At 46.7% G+C, this 19,229-nt stretch overlaps 1 protein-coding gene across 1 annotated transcript in view; it reads left to right on the forward strand.

Annotated features, from left to right (window-relative positions):
* DPF3 (double PHD fingers 3) overlaps positions 1-19,229 on the forward strand; it is a 288,545-nt gene that overhangs the window by 208,808 nt on the left and 60,508 nt on the right. The window contains exon 8 of the mRNA XM_005686036.3: positions 8,963-9,091. Coding sequence (XP_005686093.1) covers positions 8,963-9,091 — 129 coding nt within the window. The remainder of the gene's footprint in view (positions 1-8,962; positions 9,092-19,229) is intronic.

A 19,229-nucleotide genomic window follows, 5' to 3' on the forward strand; every position in this document is an offset into this window, starting at 1 on the left:
TTCTCAAAGTGTGGTCAGCACTTTCAGCATCGCCTGGGACTCAGGTGACCAGCTAGCTTGTCCAGGTTGGCTGAGGACATTCCCAGTTTTAGACTGAAAGTTCTGTGCCCTGAAAACACCTCAGTGGCAGGCATACCTGGATAGTTGGCTACCCTGTGGGGGAGCTTCTAAGAAACATGGATTCTCAGGCCCTTCCTGGGCCTGTGAGTCTTAATCTGAATTTTCATGTGATCCTTAAGTGGTTTGTTTGCACCACACTCAAATTTGAGAAGCCCTGAAGGAGATCAGCCTTGGGATTTCTTTGGAGGGAATGATGCTGAAGCTGAAACTCCAGTACTTTGTCCACCTCATGCGAAGAGTTGACTCATTGGAAAAGACTCTGATGCTGGGAGGGATTGGGGGCAGGAGGAGAAGGGGACGACCGAGGATGAGATGGCTGGATGGCATCATGGCTCGATGGACGTGAGTCTGAGTGAACTACGGGAGCCGGTGATGGACAGGGAGGCCTGGTGTGCTGTGATTCATGGGGTCGCAGAGAGTCGGACACGACTGAGCGACTGGACTGAACTGAGCCGAGCCTCCAGGGACTGTCAGCCACTCTGACTTGACTTGCCTCGGGGGTGTGGTTGTATGTGCCTGTGGCAAGGTAGTATCAGGTGGGCCAGCCAAGAGTTGCACTGTGTGGGCTCAAGGCCCATGTAGCTGGACCTTAGACAAGCTTCCTTGTGCCATATCACCTGTGTGAAATGAGAACATTTATGCATCAATTTGGGCTCAGTTGCTTCAGTCCTAGCCGACTCTTTGCAACCCCATGGACTGTAGCCCGCCAGGCTCCTCTGTCCATGGGATTCTCCAGGCAAGAATACTGGAGTGGGTTGCCATGCCCTCCTCCAGGGGATCTTCCCAGCCCAGGGATTGATCCTGAGTCTCCTTCATCTCCTGCACTGCAGGCAGACTCGTTACCACTGAGCCACCTGGGAGGCCCTAATGCATCTTCACCATAGGGTTAGGTGATGGTGAAATAAGTGAGTTAATATACAGAACAGCACTGATGGAAGACGTGTGTGATGCAATGCACTCTGTCTGTCACGTGTCTCATTAGAGCTGTGGTCCTCCAGCTCGAGCGCATCAGGAACACCTATTCCCTAAACACACACGCACTGCTGGATCCCATCCCAGAATTTTGGATTAGGTAGGTCTGGGGTGGGGGCCTAGAATTAGCCTTTTTAAGAAGTCCCTGTGTGAACCACTGCCTTAGAGAGGTAGAGCTTTTGAAAACCGCTAAGTGTTTCCCTTTCATTCTTTTGGAAGCGCTGATCACGTAACCAGGAATAATGAGGCACTGTGAAATCTAGGGGGAACTTGGTTTTCATCCTTTTCCTAGGACTGTGTCCTACCGAAGGCAACGTCTGTGTGGCTCCCAGCACCCGCTTCCCGGCTTGCTTTCTGGGTGTGGTCCTCGTCTGGGCCCTTACCCTGGGGCTGGCCCGCTCATCAGCTCCGTGGTCCTTGACTCTCTCCTCCTCCTCAGGTCTGATGCTTGGGGCTCATCCTTTTCTTTTTCCTGAATACTGTTTTTCAGTCTGAAGGACACAGAAAATGCTGGTCCTTGGCAGACCAATGGGGTTGACAGGCCTGAGTCCCGTGGAGGCGGTGGCGAGGAGGGGTGGAGAGGGGCAAGGCAGAGAAGAGGAAAGGAAGGGGGCTTGCCGAGTTCTGCCATCACGATGATAATATCCTGACGAGTGAAGCGGACCAGGCTTCTGCTGCTCGACAGCACCGGGATGGCCTGCCATTCTCTCGGGAACGACGCCACTTCATTCACAGCCCTTCTGACACTGTTCCTCTCAAGTGAAACGTTCTTCCCCTCAGCTGACTCATTTGGTGGCAATAACAAGTTGCTACGCCGGGGCACGAACTGACCCACATGACCTGCCGCTGGAAAATGGAAACGTCTCCTTGTGCTTTTCCTTAATCAGCACCGAGAAAAGTAATCCGTTTTGCTTCATCTTTTTCTCACTCTTCCGAAGCCTCGTGACAGACCCCTGGTTGCTGGCCTAAGGCTGGAGCACAGAGGACCTTATTGTCGGGTCACGTGACTGTCCAGTCTCAGAGCTGGGGACGTGGGGTCCAAACTCCTGGCAAATGGCAACTCTAACCAAACACACCCATGAAGAGGGAGACATCGGTGTGAACAGACATGTGCTTTCTGATTCTACAGCACAGTGTCTTGGAGTAAATATTTGCAAGGTCTGTGTCTAACAGTTTGAATCTTGGGTTCTATAAAGACAGAGGGAAGAAGACAGGTATAAAGAAGGCTGGGATGACTGGCATACACTTAACATTTTCAGGAAGATTCTACAGCCACCAGAGCACATAGTAATTCAGGGCCTAATATTCTCACTGGCTACTTCAGGGCTCCTGGCAAGACAGCAAACATGGGGTTCAAGGGGCCCTGGGGGCCAACTGAGACTGAGAGTTCTTAACTCCTTCCATCTTGGCTTTCCAAGAAATGCCTAAGGGAGAGGCTTCCCGCAGGAGGGCAGACCTGTTTACTTCCTCCACCACTGCTTTATTCTCTCTGATGCCCCCACCCCCAGTCTTTATGTCCCCTGCTACAGCCAGGACTGGTGCTGGAAGTGCCTTAGGATGGTCAGTCAGTTCTCAGGAGACACTTCGCATCCCCTGAATTCCTGATCTTTGACTTCGCTTTTTCCTGGCAGTTGTTTTTCTTCCCCTCCCAAAAGCCTCTGTGAAGATCTGCCCACCCTTTCATTAAGTATTTATTGTCAGCTCTGTGTCAATCACCTTGTCTGGTGCTGGGGATTCAGAGATTAAAGACACCACTCCTGCCCTCAGGGAGCTCACGGCTAACATGGAGAGAGACACGTACACAGATATAAAGCAGGGATGAAAGGCTGAGTTCCTCGGGGTCTGGAAAACTTTGCTTTTCTGTCTCTTCTTTCACTCTATCATAATCCTCAGATAATAGGCCTAAAGGGGGCCTTAAGACAACATCTCGTATATTCTCTTGCTTCTAGATGGGCACACATTCAAACAAACCTGGGCCAGGGACATCTTCCCAGGTGCAGAGGCCTTTCCCGAGAAGCCTGCTCCTCCACCCAGGCCTTCACCTGTTGAGCTGCGCTTGTGTCCAGCTTTCTGACAGCAGTGTGCTGCCATTTCAGCTCCTGTCTCCAGTTGTCCTTGACAATATGGAGTTTGGAGACGTAGGCCTATCCATAAACCTGAAGACTTATTAAATCAGCCCTCGGCCTTCTTGTCTCCAGAAGGACTAATCTGGGGGCCTGGAGTCATTTAGCCTTAGCAGCACCTCTCCCAAGTCCCTGTCACGCACTCGCACTGTGTTCAATGCCAGGTGGCGAGATGGCACATGAGGCCTAGCGGTCACGTGCTGAGTGGACCCAGGTGTCTGTTTTCCCCTGGGCTCCCCTGCCGCCCTGTCTTCCACATTCATGGAGGAGGGCATCGTTCGTCTTCCCTCTGGAGCCCCGAAGTGGGGCCGGAGTTGCTATTAGGTGGCTGAGAAGAACCAGCCTGAATGGAATCCCAACATTTTTATTCCTGGGATCTGTGGGATTTATTTTTTCATCAGTTCTAGGGAAGCAATGAAAAAAAGGTGTCAGGCCTTGGGGATAATTTATATGAGTAAACACGTAAGGAGTAGGGTGAGCAGGAGCATGAGAATTAAGGCCATTTATCCAGGCTTGGAGGCTCTGTGTGCCCTCTGGTCCAGCCTTCCTCGCAGTCTTTATCTCATCACTTTAACCCTCTCGTGGCTCTGCTCCACTTGGGCCCGGCACAGATCTTTTCCCAGCCCCAGCCTTCCGCCGCCTCCCCCTCCCTTCCCGGGTCCCTCATTAAAGGCTGGGTGGAAGGGAGCAGGCGGCGGTGGCCTCCAGCTGAGGCCTGCTCGCTGATTCTGAAGGGAAGGCACGTTGGCTCCCCCCCACCCCGCCCCGACACCTCCCACCCTGTCTCTGCAGCTTCCTCCGCCAGCCCAGCCTGTCCCGTGTGCCCTGTGTGGCCAGCCTGGGGCCGCTTTCCACCTTCTCCCTCTTTGCCTCTCGCTTCTCTTTAACTCTGTCCTCTGAAGATGCACTCTGCACAGCCACATGGCACCAGGCTAGGATGCTTTACACTTGAGAGATGAAGTAATAACAGGTGGCAAGACCAGAGGCTGCCGCAGCCCAGGATTCCGGTTGCCATGGCAACATGTCAGACCTGTGGAGGGACGGGAACTGTCAGCCATGGAGGGTGGTGGGGGAACGAGGTGGGGGGAGGCGTGGAGAGGCACAGCGCCTCCTAGAGGGCTCTTCTCCCTGCCCACCCTGGGTTCCTTGAGCAGGTGCACCGTCCTGCTAGCCAGCCCTGGCTGGACAGCTGCGGGCCTGGGCTGGGGTGGGGCTGGATGGTGGGCACAGAACACAGCCCCGAGGCTGTGTACCCTGGCAGGTGGTGGGAGCATCTGCTCGGGATGTGAAGTCGTGCTTTTGTGGATGTGCCATGGAGGAGCCTGAGCTTCCAGCTGGCTTTCTCCTTCCCTAGGACCCTAGGGAGGAGGCTCTGGTCTCGGCAGAAGCAGGTGAAGGGTTGTTGCTGGTGGCCAGCCTGTGGCCTCCATGCTTTCTTCTCCTGAGTGGCAGGCGCGTCACTGCAGCAATCAGACCTAGAGAGGGGCCAGACAGCCATGTCCTGGTGGTAGTTCTGTGGAAGGTTCGGGACCTTGCTTGCCCTTGCCACGTGTCCTGGCTGAAGTCAGAAGTCCTGTGATGTGTTCATGTGCTCTGATACCTTCCCTGAAGGACGTCTCACCCTTTCCCCAGTGTGCTGGTGGGATTATTTGGGACCTGGCTTTTCCTTTCTCTTGATTTGTTTTGTCTGAATACTCCCTCCCATCTTCTGTTATTATTATTGTTTGGCATTTTTTCATGAACTTTGTTCCTGATTTCCATTTTTTTTCCTTTGAACTTTTCAAAGTTACCCCCCACCCACCTCCTAGGTGAACCCCTGAACTCTCAAAGTGTTAGAAAATGTTAGTTGCGGTCATGTCTGACTTTTTGCAACCCCATGGACTGTAGCCCACCAGGTTCCTCTGTCTATAGAATGCTACAGGCAAGCATACTGGAGTGGGTAGCCATGCCGTCCTCTAGGGGATCTTCCCAACCCAGGGATTGAACCTGGGTCCTCCTACATTGCAGGTGGATTCTTTACTGTCTGAGCCATGAGGGAAGCTCTCTCAAGGCTCACTTTATTTTCTCAGCAGCTTCTTTGTTTCGCTTATGTGATCTCAGCCCATGAACATTAATCAACAGAAAACCAAATCTATCATCGCAGACGCTGCCATCGACATACCACTCAGGTCGTAGGCCTCCCCATCATCCTGTTCTATGAAGCAGGACTCAATTTCCCATAAGCAGAAGCGGAATGTCTATTTAAATACTACTGGCAAGGTCTGGGCAAGCTTCCTATTTATAGTAAAATCCTTTTTATAATGACCTCATAGATGGTGCCAGGAAATTGCTCATGGATGGGTCAGGCCAAAGGCCAATAAAGCCACGGTGTGAGCTTTTCTTTAAAAAACTCCTTCATGAGCCTCTGGAATCCTCTGGAGAAGTGTTTTCATGGAGTCTGTGACAATAAACAGGGCCACCGGGATGGATTACTGTGGTAGAGACATTAAATGTAAGTTCAAAGGGAATTTCCGCTTTTATCAGGCCAATCTCAATACTTTTTATTGCTTTGGGCTTCCCAAGTAAAGTAATGGGTGAATCACATTGACTTTAAAGAGATTTATGAAATATTTTATATGCAGAATTGGCTCTGGACTTCCTGGAGGCAGAGAAGTGTGATTAGAGACAGAGTCTCTGGGAACATTGATAACCCAGGGGGTGAATCCCGCTTCCTCCACATCTTAACTAGGCCCTGGAGCCAGCCCCTTCATCTCTTTGGGCTTCAGTTACCTCATCTGTCAGATGCTCCCTATTTCACAAAAATGTTGTGAGAATCAATGAAATAGTATGTGAAAAGCATCAGGGTAAGATATGTTACCATCTTGTAGTTGTCATATATGTCTGCTTCTTTATCTTCTCAAAAGGTGATTGAACAGGGGGCTAAGTGGGTAGGCACAACCTGTTTTTCCCTTCTCATGAGACAATCCTAGTCTTTATTTTCCTTGTGTGTCTATGTATAGCACAATGTTGTACCTACTGTAATAGGGGTTCAAGTCCTAGTTTAATATGGTGTTCTACCAGTGGTCTGTTGGTGATAAAAACTGTAAAGAATTACCTGGGCTTTTTTTTTTTTTTTTTTGCTGCATAGGGTCTTAGTTGTGCTCAGAGGCTCCTCTCTAATTGTGGTTCATGGGCTCTGGAGCATGTGGGCGCTGTAGTTTGTGGTACACAGGCTATCTAGTTGAGGTGTATGGGCTGAGTTGCCCTGTGGCATGTGGGATCTTAGCTTCCCAACCAGGGATTGAACCCACATCTGCTGCGTTGGAAGGCAGATTCCTTATCACTGGACCCCCAGGGAAGTCCCTTTCTGGGCATTCTTATGCTGTATATTCTATGTCTTCATTTTGATAAATCACAAGGGATATGGTATGTTGGACAAAAACTAGATCCTTTGGTTGCTTACAGATTTTGTGAAAGGGGAGAAGTCTGACATAGAAAGGAGTCCCTAAGAGAGCAGGAAAGAAAAAGGTGATGAGACTGGGCCTCCTAAGAGGTCCGGTGTGATAATATGCATGGAATTCTTTGATCTCTCATCGTGCAGGAAGCTACCTAAGTTGTGATTGGCATTTCCACATTTTATATCTAGTTCATACCAGTCATGAAACTTAGCTTTGGTTGGCACTCAACCCCTCCATTTGAAATAACCCACTTCTTTCTGTTCATCTTTTGATTGATTTCCATGATAGTTGCTTAATGAAGAAACCCTGAGTTTATTTGTTTCATAAACATACTTGGATTTCCTTAAGAGAGTTCTAAAAATGGTTATGATGGCAACTGAGTGAAGAAGAAGAAGAAGAAAGGGACTTCCTTCTGGATTTGGGCAATGAATTTCATAGGCAGAGTAAACTTTCTGCGGACATCCTGCTTTTTGGAGATTATTTGCAAAACCATTCTTTTTGAGGCACATCTGTCTTTGAGATGCAGTAACTGATGAAGAAAAACCCACATTCCTGGAGGCCAGAGGGTGTGGCCCCCTTCTCTGTTTACCCCAGTCAGCCCCCACTTTTCTTGCAGAGAATTGTCTGCCTCCCTGAAGATGAAAATCAATAACTTAGAAACTGATTAAACAATCCAAATAGCAACTGATAAATGGATTAACCCTCTATAATGTAATTCTGCGAGCTTTTGTCTTCCGCCTTCCCCAGGTAAGTTTTTCTATTCCTGGAGGCAAAGAAGAGGCATGGAGGAAGCAGAGGCCAGGGGGAATCATATTAAAGAGGGTGAATCCGTTTATCACTTACTGTCTGGATGGTATTTCTGCTCACATATCTGCTTCCTTTTACAGATTTGTACCCTACGGGACCCTGATTAATGTTAGCCAGTGAATAATGAAAGATAGTGGCAGACGTTGGAATTGGGAAGGAGGAAGTTACCCTTGTGGTTTAGGCTGATCCCATAAACAGAGAGACTTCTCTTCTTTGTCACAGACAGAGAGTGTTAATATGACAAAGAAGTGTCCACAATAGGGATCGAAAAACAAGGAAAATGAAAGCATTTCTCCTCATACAAAGAACCTGTCCAAAGCTTTTAAACCAGCCCCTAGAAACTGAGATTTCAGTGCTTGAGGACATGTGCTGTTTTCACAAGCTTTGTTTTGAAAAATCATGTCCCAAGATATTCCTTTGCTTTTGTGTAAGGCCTTTCAGCAAGGGTGCCTTGTGAAAATCTTAAGCCTCAAGATATGCTCATTAACTCACCATTCACTCCATGTCTGATATGTTGTTTTTCAGTTGCTAAGTCATGTCTGACTCTTAGCAACCCTGTGGATTGCAGCACACCAGGTTTCCCTGTCTCCCACTATCTCCCAGAGTTTGCTCCAGTTCATGTCCATTGAGTTGGTGACACTGTACAACCATCTCATCCTCTGCTGTCCTCTTTTTGCCTTTGGTCTTTCCCACCATCAGATTCTTTTCCACTGTGTTGAGTCTTTGCATCAGGTGGCCAAAGTATTGGAGCTTCAACTTCAGCAACAGTCCTTCCAATGACTATTCAGGGTTGATGTCCAGTATGAGACTGAGCTAAGTGTCCAGTTCTGATTCTAGGGATCTGCTGATTAACTAGTCCTGGGTGCTTTCCATAACCAATGAGTCTGGACTTTAGGGAGATGGACGGGGCTGAACAAGAATGGACACCTATATACCTGCCAACATGTGTATCAGAGTCCCCAAGAGCATCTTCAGGATCCTTCCTGGAATGATTCCCTCATCCTTGCTGCTTTGTTTTCCTTTTCAGAGACAGAAGGACTGTTTCCTAAACAGGAGCCTCTTTCCCTAGGTAGGGCAAGGCCTAGGTAGTGGCCTTTCTCTTTCCCTATAGTCACAGCACCACTGATGGTTGTCATCTGATGTTTGGACCCTGAGGGCCAGTTGTTCAGGGATGAGAGAGGTTCACTTGACTTGTAGGCTGTCTGGATACTTCAGTGATCCAGGGAGGCAATCAGAGGAGCAGGGTTGTTTCTCTACCAACACAGAACTGACAAATATTGCAAAAATCAAACTCGGCTCTGAATGGCTTACAAGACATTAGTACCACTGAACTGAGGAGAATCATAAAACTTGGCCCAAGAAAACAGCCTGGTTGTAACCAAACCTCGGATTCTAAACCTCATATTCTTTCTGGAGCAGATTCAGCCACACCAGCAGGAGAAGAGGGGCCAGTGGAGACTCACTTCAGCCTAACACTGGATTTTTAAAAAAATGTTTCCACAGCCCAGAAAGGACCGGATGGGACAGTCATTCCCAATAACTACTGTGACTTCTGCTTGGGGGGCTCCAACATGAACAAGAAGAGTGGGAGGCCGGAGGAGCTGGTATCCTGTGCAGACTGTGGACGCTCTGGTGAGTGTGGCCCCTTCTCTCATTGTGTGCCCGTAGACCAGGACCTCTTCCACTCTCATCCCTCTGCCATCTTGTTGGGGACAGGGACTGAAGGGTGGGTCCAGAAGTGATGGTGGTGAGTTTTCGAGTGCAAGGGGGATTTTCAGGTTGTTTTGACTGTTTTTTCCTTCTTGAGTCTTAAGAACTAAAATCTGTGCTCTGGGATCCAGGGAAAAGGGAAAGAAGAAGGTGTGGGCTTGTGTCTGTCCGGCCTTTCCATGAGGTGGATATTTCTTGGTGTGTGTTGTTATGGACGACGGTGAGACAGTGTGGAAACAGCCGGAGACAGAGGCAGCGTGTTTCCTATATCGGGTGATGTGCACGTCACAAAAAGACGTGTTTGTTCTGTGGAAGTGCCCGGGGCAAACCAGAAGAATGTGGAGACATGAATGTTGGGAGAGCTGCCACACCTGGAGTTGTGGGGGAGTCAGAGACCCCTAGGCTTCTGGGTAGCAGCGTGAATACCACCTCCATTGGCCTCTCATCCCATTTCTCATATGGAAAACCAAAGAGAGCCTGGTAGATCAAGGAGGCAAAAGGGCAGGTGTTCTTAGGGCTCTTCTGGAGTAGGCTTGGGATGTTTTGAATTTTCATCTTTAATCTATTCAAAGACTAAACCTGATTTTGTTCTTTCATTCTTAAAATGAGTTCAGTCTTCAGGCTTTTGTTTTGCTTTTTTCATGCTGGATCATGGTTGGCTTTTCATATTGTTTTGTGTTGTAATGAAGCTCAAGTGCAAGGCAGGGAGGAAAGTTTCAGACTTATCTTTAGTCTCATCATCTGCTGACTAGTAGATGAAATTTCAGTTCTGCTGGATGGTTGGTTCCAGCAGCTGGGAGTCATGGCTCCTTCCCACCTTTCTACCCAGCATCTGTTCAACTCCTAGTCCTGAGAGAGGGCCTGAGATGACCACACCTGGCTTTACTACGGCAGCTCAATTCTTCCCTGGCTCTGTCTGCAGACTTTAGCTTTTAGTCTGTTGATATTTGGTTTTGGATTGTTTAAGGTTTAAGATGGCAAATCAGTAACTGGAAGAGCATTGTGGTTTCCACTGCACACAACCCCCCACATTTAATGCTCAAGGACCCTGGCAGGGTGGCCCATCTGTGCAGTTCTGTCAGTTCCTTTACTTGGCAAATGTGATACCTAATGTTGAACTTTTTATTCTACTGGTGCCAGCTTAGACAAGGGGGCCCATATGATAATGGACTCTGGGATTTAGAAACTTGGAAATGAAGCAAACTCAGAAAGAAAACGAAGCAAATGAAATTCAGTTCAGCATTTTTAAAGAGAAAGCCATCAGACAAAATCTCTACCACCAGAAGCAGAGTTACTTGGTGGCAAGATATTCTAGTCAGATTTGTATGGACTGCTGTGGGTTGAGGATGGGTTAGAGAGGGCAGCTTCAGAATTCTCAGTGAAAGCTGCTGAGATGTCCCTTCTTCCTTTCCTACAAAAGATGGGGTACTTGAATGTGATCCATGGGGGACCAGAAGTGGGGAGCTGGTTTTTCCTATCCAAAGCCTCTCTCTCCCACAGCCTTAACTCAGCTTATTCTTCCCAGGATCTGTCTGCTATGTGACCCAGGGGGGCCGTTTTATACCAGCCTAGGTGTTCTCATTGCATTCGCCAAGGATTCGTTTTGGTGGATAATTTAGTCTAGGTCTGACTCTGATGTTCCTGAAATAGTTGACCTCTGGGGAATAAACAGGTGGCATTAGCCCATGGGATATGCTTTGTGAAGGCAGGTGGGTGAATACTTCCCTGGGGCCTCCCTGGAGTCCTTGCAAGGAAGAGTGTGGAGCTCGGGAAAGCTGTCTTTTCCGTCCCATCTACTCCACTACCTACTTTTCCTGGGCGAGAAAATGAGATCCCTGAAACTGACACTGTAAGGGGAGCCTTGTGACCTCAACAGGGGGCAGTCCTGGGGCCCATTTAGAACGTGAAGGCGTTTGTACCCAAGTTTTATAGATTTCAGGATACTGTCTTTTATTCGGCTTTGCCGCCCCTAGTTCCCACTTTCCGAGTGCTCTGAGTTAGACTGAACAACCCCAGACTTCCTGGAGTAACTTAGACCTGGGCGTGTTTAAGACCTGGAGTGTGCGTTCACGTGCCTGCATAGCCGTGTGCACATATGCGTGTTTGTGAATGTGCGTGTGTGTGAGTGCAGGACACAGACATGTCCTCCAGGGGTAAGCAAAACAAGAGACTCTTTGAATACCTACCACTTATCAGACTTTCCAACTTCTTTTCGCTTTCAGTGCAAATGAACTACATGTTGTAAGGGCAGAATTGAAAGGGTTTGGGAAGAATGGGATTAGAAACGGGTAAAAATAAAAATAAAATGGATGGAGGCCTAACCACCTTGACCGGGTTATCTGACAGTAATACCTTTGTAAAGCTGACTGTCAAAATGAAGGACAAACATTGTGCAAAGAAACGCCAACTGAAAACACCAAAGAAATACCAACCAGGCTTAAAAACCACCAGGAAAACTCATTGTCTGGGGCGGGTGGAGCGAGCGTGCACGTGAGTGTGTGCCTTCGAAGAAAAGAAAGAAAAAGATCGTGGTTGAATCTGGCGCTGTCAGAGCTGCGGACAAATATGTTGTAGTAGAGATGATGCCTTTCTGGGGAGGGGAGAACCCTTTTCCTTGGAAATGTTGCCTTTGTCCTCTTACCCCAAACCCCTGTCACCAGGTGACGCACCCAGTTAATCCCTTTGGTGTGGAATGATGTATGATCTTGCTATTAAGAATAACACTGTAATAATGTAATAAGAATATTAATAATGCTGTCTGTTGCTTAACCCATGTGCTGATATATTCATCATACATGTCAGCTCATTTGGGAGGAGAAGGCAGGAAGGAGAAGGAGGCAGCGGCCGCAGCACGCACCACGGAGGACTTATTCGGTTCCACGTCAGAAAGTGACACCTCGACTTTCCACGGCTTTGACGAGGACGATTTGGAAGAGCCTCGCTCCTGCCGAGGACGTCGCAGTGGCCGGGGTTCGCCCACAGCTGATAAAAAGGGCAGTTGCTAAACGCACGGGACAGACTCTCTGGGCAATTAGCCATCACCCTGTGACTTTGGTCATTGTTCTGGTTCTATTTTTTTTTTTTTTTTAAGTGAAAGACAGTTTAGATTTTCCCTTCATCCTGGCTTTTTCCTCTCACCTTCCGCACGTTCCTCCCCTCCTTTCCCTCTGTTTAGGGTACGTACAGCAGGAGCACAAACTACTGAAAGGAAGCAGCACAAAAGAGCAGAATTAACAGTCCTTCAGAGAGACGGCCTTGTGATGTACTATTTATTTTCCATAGATATGGGAAGTTAGGTGGATTAACTCTTTTTTTGGGGGGGGGGAATCTTTTTGACATGAGCAGAGTTGATTTCCTCAGTTTCCCTATTTATTGGCAAAACGAAGAGAGGAGGAACGTTGGGTTTGGAAACAAAGAACCAATAATGTTAAAAAAATGATTATTTATATATTCTAGCTAATATTAGTAGACCTCCTTTTTTTGGAGACAGAGAGGGAGAGAGAAGGGAAATCAAATAAGTGAAAGTAATATTCCATGTAGAAGAAAGCCTCTGTGGGGGAGGATTGATCCAAGGCGACCCCATCAGGAGGAGGTCCTCGATTGGAGAGGGTGGCGCCGTCTGTACCCCGTGGAGTCGGCGGCTCCCCACAGCAGACCCCTGCCCACTTCTCCTCGACCTTCCCATCTTCCTCCCTGCTTGCAAGAACGTGTCAGCAGCTCCTGGGAAGCCAGGCCGCCCGTGTGTGGCCCCCGTCCAGTGCCTGGGCCCCAACCAGCAGCGCCTGCGGGATCCTCTTCCTCCATCAGCAGAGCTGCTGTTTTGCTGTTGCTGGTGTTTTCCTCGCCTTCCTCCTGGCAAAGAGCAATTTCCAAACTCAGGAATGGACTCTGAGCAGAAAGTCATGGACTCAGCAGTGACAAAACCACCTGAGGCTGTGCTCATGGAAGAAAGAACGTTGCCTCACCGTAGAGTTCCCTCTCCCCTCACCCCTGTCTAAAAACATATAAACACCCATTGGATGATCGAGTCTCCCATATTTCTTCTATTTTTTATAGTGCCCTCCAGGCACTTTGTTTTATGTTTCCAATAGCACCTCCTGAAATAAACCAAAGCAACACTTGCTCAAGGCCCCTGGGGTGATGAAGACCATCCACCTCGTTGCCAGTCCCAAGGATAACAGCTGTGCGGTCCTTGTCCAAAGGTATGTCCTGGCTGACTTGTCTTATAATGAGGGAATACCATCCTAGTTGTTTTGTTTTCTTTATGCTTTTTCCTTCTTTCTTTTTTCCTTTCCCCTCTTCTAACTTGTCTTTTGTTTTTCTGGGTTTGGACCCCCTTACTCATGTGGGAGTGGCCCCTGGAGCATCTTTCTACCCAGCCATCCACTGTCTGTGTGTGCATGCATACTTATGTGGGCCCGGGCCTAGGTGTGGGATATGAGTCTTGTTTGGACCCTAGGGGGCTCCGTGTGGAGAATAGGGGGTTTCAACTGCAAGAGAAATGGCTGAGGGAGTGCTTGGCTAACTGCCTCCTTTGGCTACGCCTAGAAGCAGAACCCAGGGAACTGAGGTTGGAGTTGGCTGCTGTCCTGGCTTAGGAGTGAGCGGACTGCATGTCTAGGGTGGAATTCTTTGCTCTAGGTGCCAATTAAAAGAAGATCTCTGATTAGGTACAACATTTAACCCAGTTAATGTGAAGATTCTGAATTCCCCCCTAAGCATGGTCAGGGTCTCCGGCCTTCCTGAGAGTGTAGGTGCAGAGACATAGGCACTGCCCCTTGGCTTGGGTTGGGAGACCTTAGAGGCCACCCAGGCAATAGGCTGTAAGTGTCTGGAAGGATCTGCTGTGACAATCCAGCCTTTGCAAAGCCTCATGAATTAGACCTCTCATTAAACTAATATACCAACCCAACAGAAGCAAGGACCAAGCAAAGAAACCCACAAATGGACTCTTTATGCTTCCCTTTCTGGTAGCCTGAGACAGAAAGGGCTTCCACTTTTCTCCTGCTTAAAATACGTAAGTGCTTTCCTGGGCGTTTGTGCTCAGCTGTGAGAGAATGAGAGTGACTTGGGAGGTGGTCTGCCTGATCTGTATGTGGCCCTGTTCTTAGAAAATACAGCATAAACCTCCAATGCTGTAATATTCCTGCATGCTCACAGGGGAAAAAGCCAGCGTAGCTGGTTCCAGTTGGTTTCTGCTGAGGGGCTTACAACCTGCTCTTGCTGTTATTCTTCACCCCTTTACTTCATCTGTTCTGTTACTTTGACTCGGGCATTGGATTCATAGACTTATAACTTGCTCCCACTGGTAAAATATGAGCTTCTACACTAATAAAAATGTATCCAACCAATCTATATGGTCATTTGAAATCTTGCAGTTGCTTGTAGTCTTGAAATTCTCAGTGACAGCTTTACTCTGAACTTGAAATTAAAAAAAAAATCTCACATAAAGCAAATTATGAAATTTCATCTAATTTCAGAATCTAGCTTGGGGTTCTGAAGGGGAACCACGAATGAACTGTCTAAACAAACTCCCATGGAGAGATTTATCTGAGGATGGCTGTTGCTCACCTGCTTGTTTTACTGGCATAACTTGATCTTCAGTGTCTCTTGTTTAGGGTGGTAGATGTCCTCACCTTTCTTAGTTGGTCTAGCAAAGGTGAATGTCATCATGCATCTTAGCATTACTTGAGTACCTTATCTCATCTTGCTTATAGTATCAGAATTTACAATCTTTAAAAGAAAAAAAAAGACAGGAAAAGAACCGGAAGGGACTTTGAAGATGATCAAGTTCAAGTCCTTCACTTTTCATTGGGAAAGATCAACCCAGAGAGACTGAGTTATATTCAAGAGAAGGAAATGGACATTGCTTGGAGGCAGATGTCTTAAGGGGAACGAAGAAAACTCTAAAAGGGAGCTTAGGAGGAGGAAGCTGGCTGTCTTGGCTTTCCAAGTGCCTTGATGGTCGATGTCATAGTTTATCCTCCTTTCGTTATATAGCAATGGCAAACCATTTATATGCCAGGCCTTGTTCTCTTGTCTACCTGTAAGGTAGGTGCTTATATTATCCATAGTTTACAGATGAGGAAACTGAAGATTGGTAATTGAGGAATGTTCTTGAAGTCCCAGAGCTAATAAGGAGCCAGATTTTGATCCGTGGCAACTTGACTCCAGCACTTATACTACTTATTTTAATATAGTTCTGCATTGCTCCTTGTATGTTCCATATATGGAGTATAGGTATATATAGATATAAGTCTCTTCCTTTTTCTCAGGTCCACCTGAGAACTTTAAAAGGTAATCAGTCTTATTAAAAGCAATTTCAAAACTGACGAGTAAGCAGTTAGATCCCCCAAAGATAATTCCAATTAAAATTCTGTGCACAACTTTATAGAGAGCTCATCTTCTAAACGACCATTTCTAGACATTCCCTCCTGATGCCTATGAGGGACAAAGATCTGCTTTCTTGCAACCTCAGAAATTGCGAGAGTTGTGTGAGTAGTCAGCACATCTATTGCTTTGTTGTTGCTTTGTTAAGTATCGATACTCAAATATTAGTACAAAATAAATTGGAATCAACAGGATGAAAATGGTCTGATTAATTTTCTCTGTCCTCAGCTCAGTAAACGCCACCCCAAATCCTTCCGAAATGTCACCTAATTTTCTGAATCCTAGCCCAAAGATAGGAGAATCAAAGACAGTAGAACCTTCTAAACTTGTTGCAACATACAAAACCCCTGGGGGGAACTTTCTATAAAGGTGATTTTTGTTGTTGTCTACCTGTTGTTTTTTCCTACCTAGGACAGTCTAATCCTTTACATCTGTTGCTGAGACTATGTAGAGAGCAGACCCTCTAATCACTCTCAACACTGGGAGTGGGGAATTTGCATTTAATTCTTTTAAAGGTACTTTAAAGTCACTAATGCGATTTGCTACTGGTATTTCAGAGAGAAAGATTTAATAAAAACATGATGTTCACATCAATAGTATCCCTTTAAGTCTTCCTGCTTACCTTGCATCTCTCTTTGCACCTAATGGGCTGCAGCCTGGTATTGCCTTTATATAGCACTTGAGGGAACACAAGATCATTACTCAGGGAGAGAACTAAAGGCTGTTTGGAGGTTCTCACTTCATGGTGGAATAAAATTAATTAATATTATCCCAATATGCCTCCTGTTACGTCTGATGAATATCATCTTGAACTTGTACTTAAAGTTTGAGCAGACTCAAGTGTTAGGAATTTTTCTATGGGGGATTTTGTTGACTTCTGGAAGTGAAGTTACTTGTGCCATGTATTTTCTGAGTGAGGCTTTTTTTTTGAGTAGAAGCCTAGAGTAGAAAAGTCTGAACTCAATCCCTTTGTGAGTTTGTTTCCATGAATCTCTGTCATGGTTTCTCTATCCCTAGGATATGGACGTTCCTTGTGTGTGTTAATTGCTCAGTCATGTCTGACTCTATGCAATCCCATGGACTGTAGCCTGCCAGGCTCCTCTCTCCATGGAATTCACCAGGAATGAATACTGGAGTATTCTCCAGGCAGGAATACTGGAGTGGGTAGCCATTTCCTTCTCCAGGGGATCTTCCCAACCCAGGGATCGAATCCAAGTCTCCCGCGTTTCGGACAGATTCTTTACCATCTGAGCCACCAGGGAAGCCCTGGACATTCCTTACCCTATCACAATACATAATCAACATTACCTAACCTTGATTCTTCAGACAACACCGTGAGATAAAATAGATTTCCTTTATACCCATTTTGCTGATGAGGAAACTAAGGTTTGACCAGGTTAAATGACTGGTCTGAAGTTCCAGGGTCAGTAGGTGGTGTCTCGTCTCTCTTGAGTGCGATCAGTCAAGGGCTTTGAGGTCTTTCACTCGAGACCTCACTGGATTGAAAGGAGGCATCTGATGCTGTAAAAACCAAACCAAATCAATCCAACCCAACCCAAACCAAACCAAACCGAACTCCTAAATCCCAGCCTATTATCCCCTTAGAATCCTGTTGAGAGGTGGCAGTGTCTAAGTTTTCATGAATTTCCCCAAAGAACTGAGGTTGACCGATGGTCAGTATGATTGCTGGTGGTGACATCGGAGTGGGGTGGGTGGAGGGGTGAGGTGGCAGGGAGTGAAGACCTCAGACTCTGTTTGGGTCACATACCCAAGTACTTCTAACACTGAAACACTGAATTATATGATCCTGTTGTGCTTAATAAAAGTGATTTCTGACCATTTACTCAAAATAGGAAAAACCACATAGGGAAAATCGTTCAACTTGATTGATTTATAAAACAGCTGAGAATGACAGAAGGTCCTTGTCAGAACTAAATTATTGGCTAAAAAGCATTTGCAATTAGGTTTTCAAAGTGTTTTAACACTGGCCCTTCGCCAATAACTAAGACTTAAATTTTTTTTTAAGTTTTGAAATAGTTTTCATACTTACAAACTTGCACAACTAATACAAAGATTTTCCATATACTCTTCACCCAGATTCTTCAGTTAACCACAGTGCAATGATCACAACCAAGGAATTCACATTGATGCAGTACTACAATCTACAGACTCTATTCATGATTGATTTACTCCATTATGAGTGACACAGACGTTTTGCCTTTAAGCTGAGGTTTAAGCTAGTATATAGAGTATAATATTTTCATTCATTTAGTGGCTAGGGACTAATAGCAACTCAGCCTTGTGAAGGATAGGATGAAATTAAACACAGGGTCAGTGGATTTATTTGGAATCTAGCTGGGCAAACTAGATGTTAGTAAGTAGTTAAAAACATATAAGAGTTTCATGGGATGGTATGTGAGTATTTTTGCTGTGAATCACAGAAGTCAGGGAGATTTTCTTGGAGGAAGTCATCCAGATCAACAAAGAGCTGTAGCTTGACTATTGCTATTTAATCTGTAGGCAAGGGTGTCTATTGTGAGAGAGAATGAAGATAGTGCTGAATAAAAAGCAAAACTGGGAATCACAGCCTGAAACGTAAAATGGCAAAAATCACAGTATTTTTAAAAAGTGTTTAAGTATTGTTCTTTAGCATTTTGTCCATGTCCCTAGCATTAGTGCTTAACAAAACATATTGTGATTTTTTTGGTAGTCTTTCTCGTCAAACAGATGGCGTGTCTCCTTGAGGGCAAAATGATGTCATGCGTGTCCCTCGGACAGTACCTGACACCATTGTGCCATAATTGTTTGTTGAGATAAACAGAACTGAGCAATGTTTCTGAACTAATTAGTGGAAGGATTTAGCGTCTCCTTCTATGCACAGTGGATGCTCAAGAAATTTTCTTGGCAGAAAAGTTGAAGCCATAGCTGGACACAGCATCCATTGGTCAAGTGAAGGAGGTAAATGAAAGCCAGAGGCAGTGGTGGTGGGGGGTGGGGGAGGGAGAGAGAATGAGGACATGAAGATGGGGTGAGGGGCAAGTAGGAGATCTGCGGAGTGATGGGAAGTAAGCCTCCTTAAGGTGGCTGAGAGTGGAAGACTGAGATGTAACAGGACATTCCCAGTGGCCCACATTGGCCTAGAAAGAAAAAATGGATGTAGGAGCAAAAAGTTGGGAACCAACCAGCTACTTTGTAGGTGGCTTAATTAGGGTAGAAGAAGAATGTGTGTGTGAGTGTGTTTGTGTGTGTGTGTTGGGGGGTCAAAGGTAGAAATTTGAGGAAATCGAAGGGATGTGGGTTATGGTTATGAGACAGACTCACCAAGCAAGCAATGAAACAAGGCTGGGTGGGTGGGGATCTGGGCCACTGCGGGAGGGACTGGAAGACTCCTGGCAGAGGGTGAAAGTCTGATGGATGCCCAACTTGCAAGAGCTCTCTGGGGGCTCTGGAGAAAGGCCAGCTGGTTCTGTTGCTGGAGTGAAGGGGCTGGAGGAAATGGAACAGTGAAGAGATGAGCACAGGGGAGAGTGAGGAGGGGAGCCTGGGAAGGGACAGCAGAGAAACAGATCCAAGAAGGGGGCAGTGGGATGGGATGGGATGCAGAGGAAAGATTCAGGAACAGGGGTGTAGGGAGGGCTTGGCGGTAGGTGGAAATGAGGCCCTTCTCAGT

This window comes from Capra hircus, chromosome 10 (assembly GCF_001704415.2).
Source record: "Capra hircus breed San Clemente chromosome 10, ASM170441v1, whole genome shotgun sequence".
Classification (NCBI taxonomy): Eukaryota; Metazoa; Chordata; class Mammalia; order Artiodactyla; family Bovidae; genus Capra; species Capra hircus.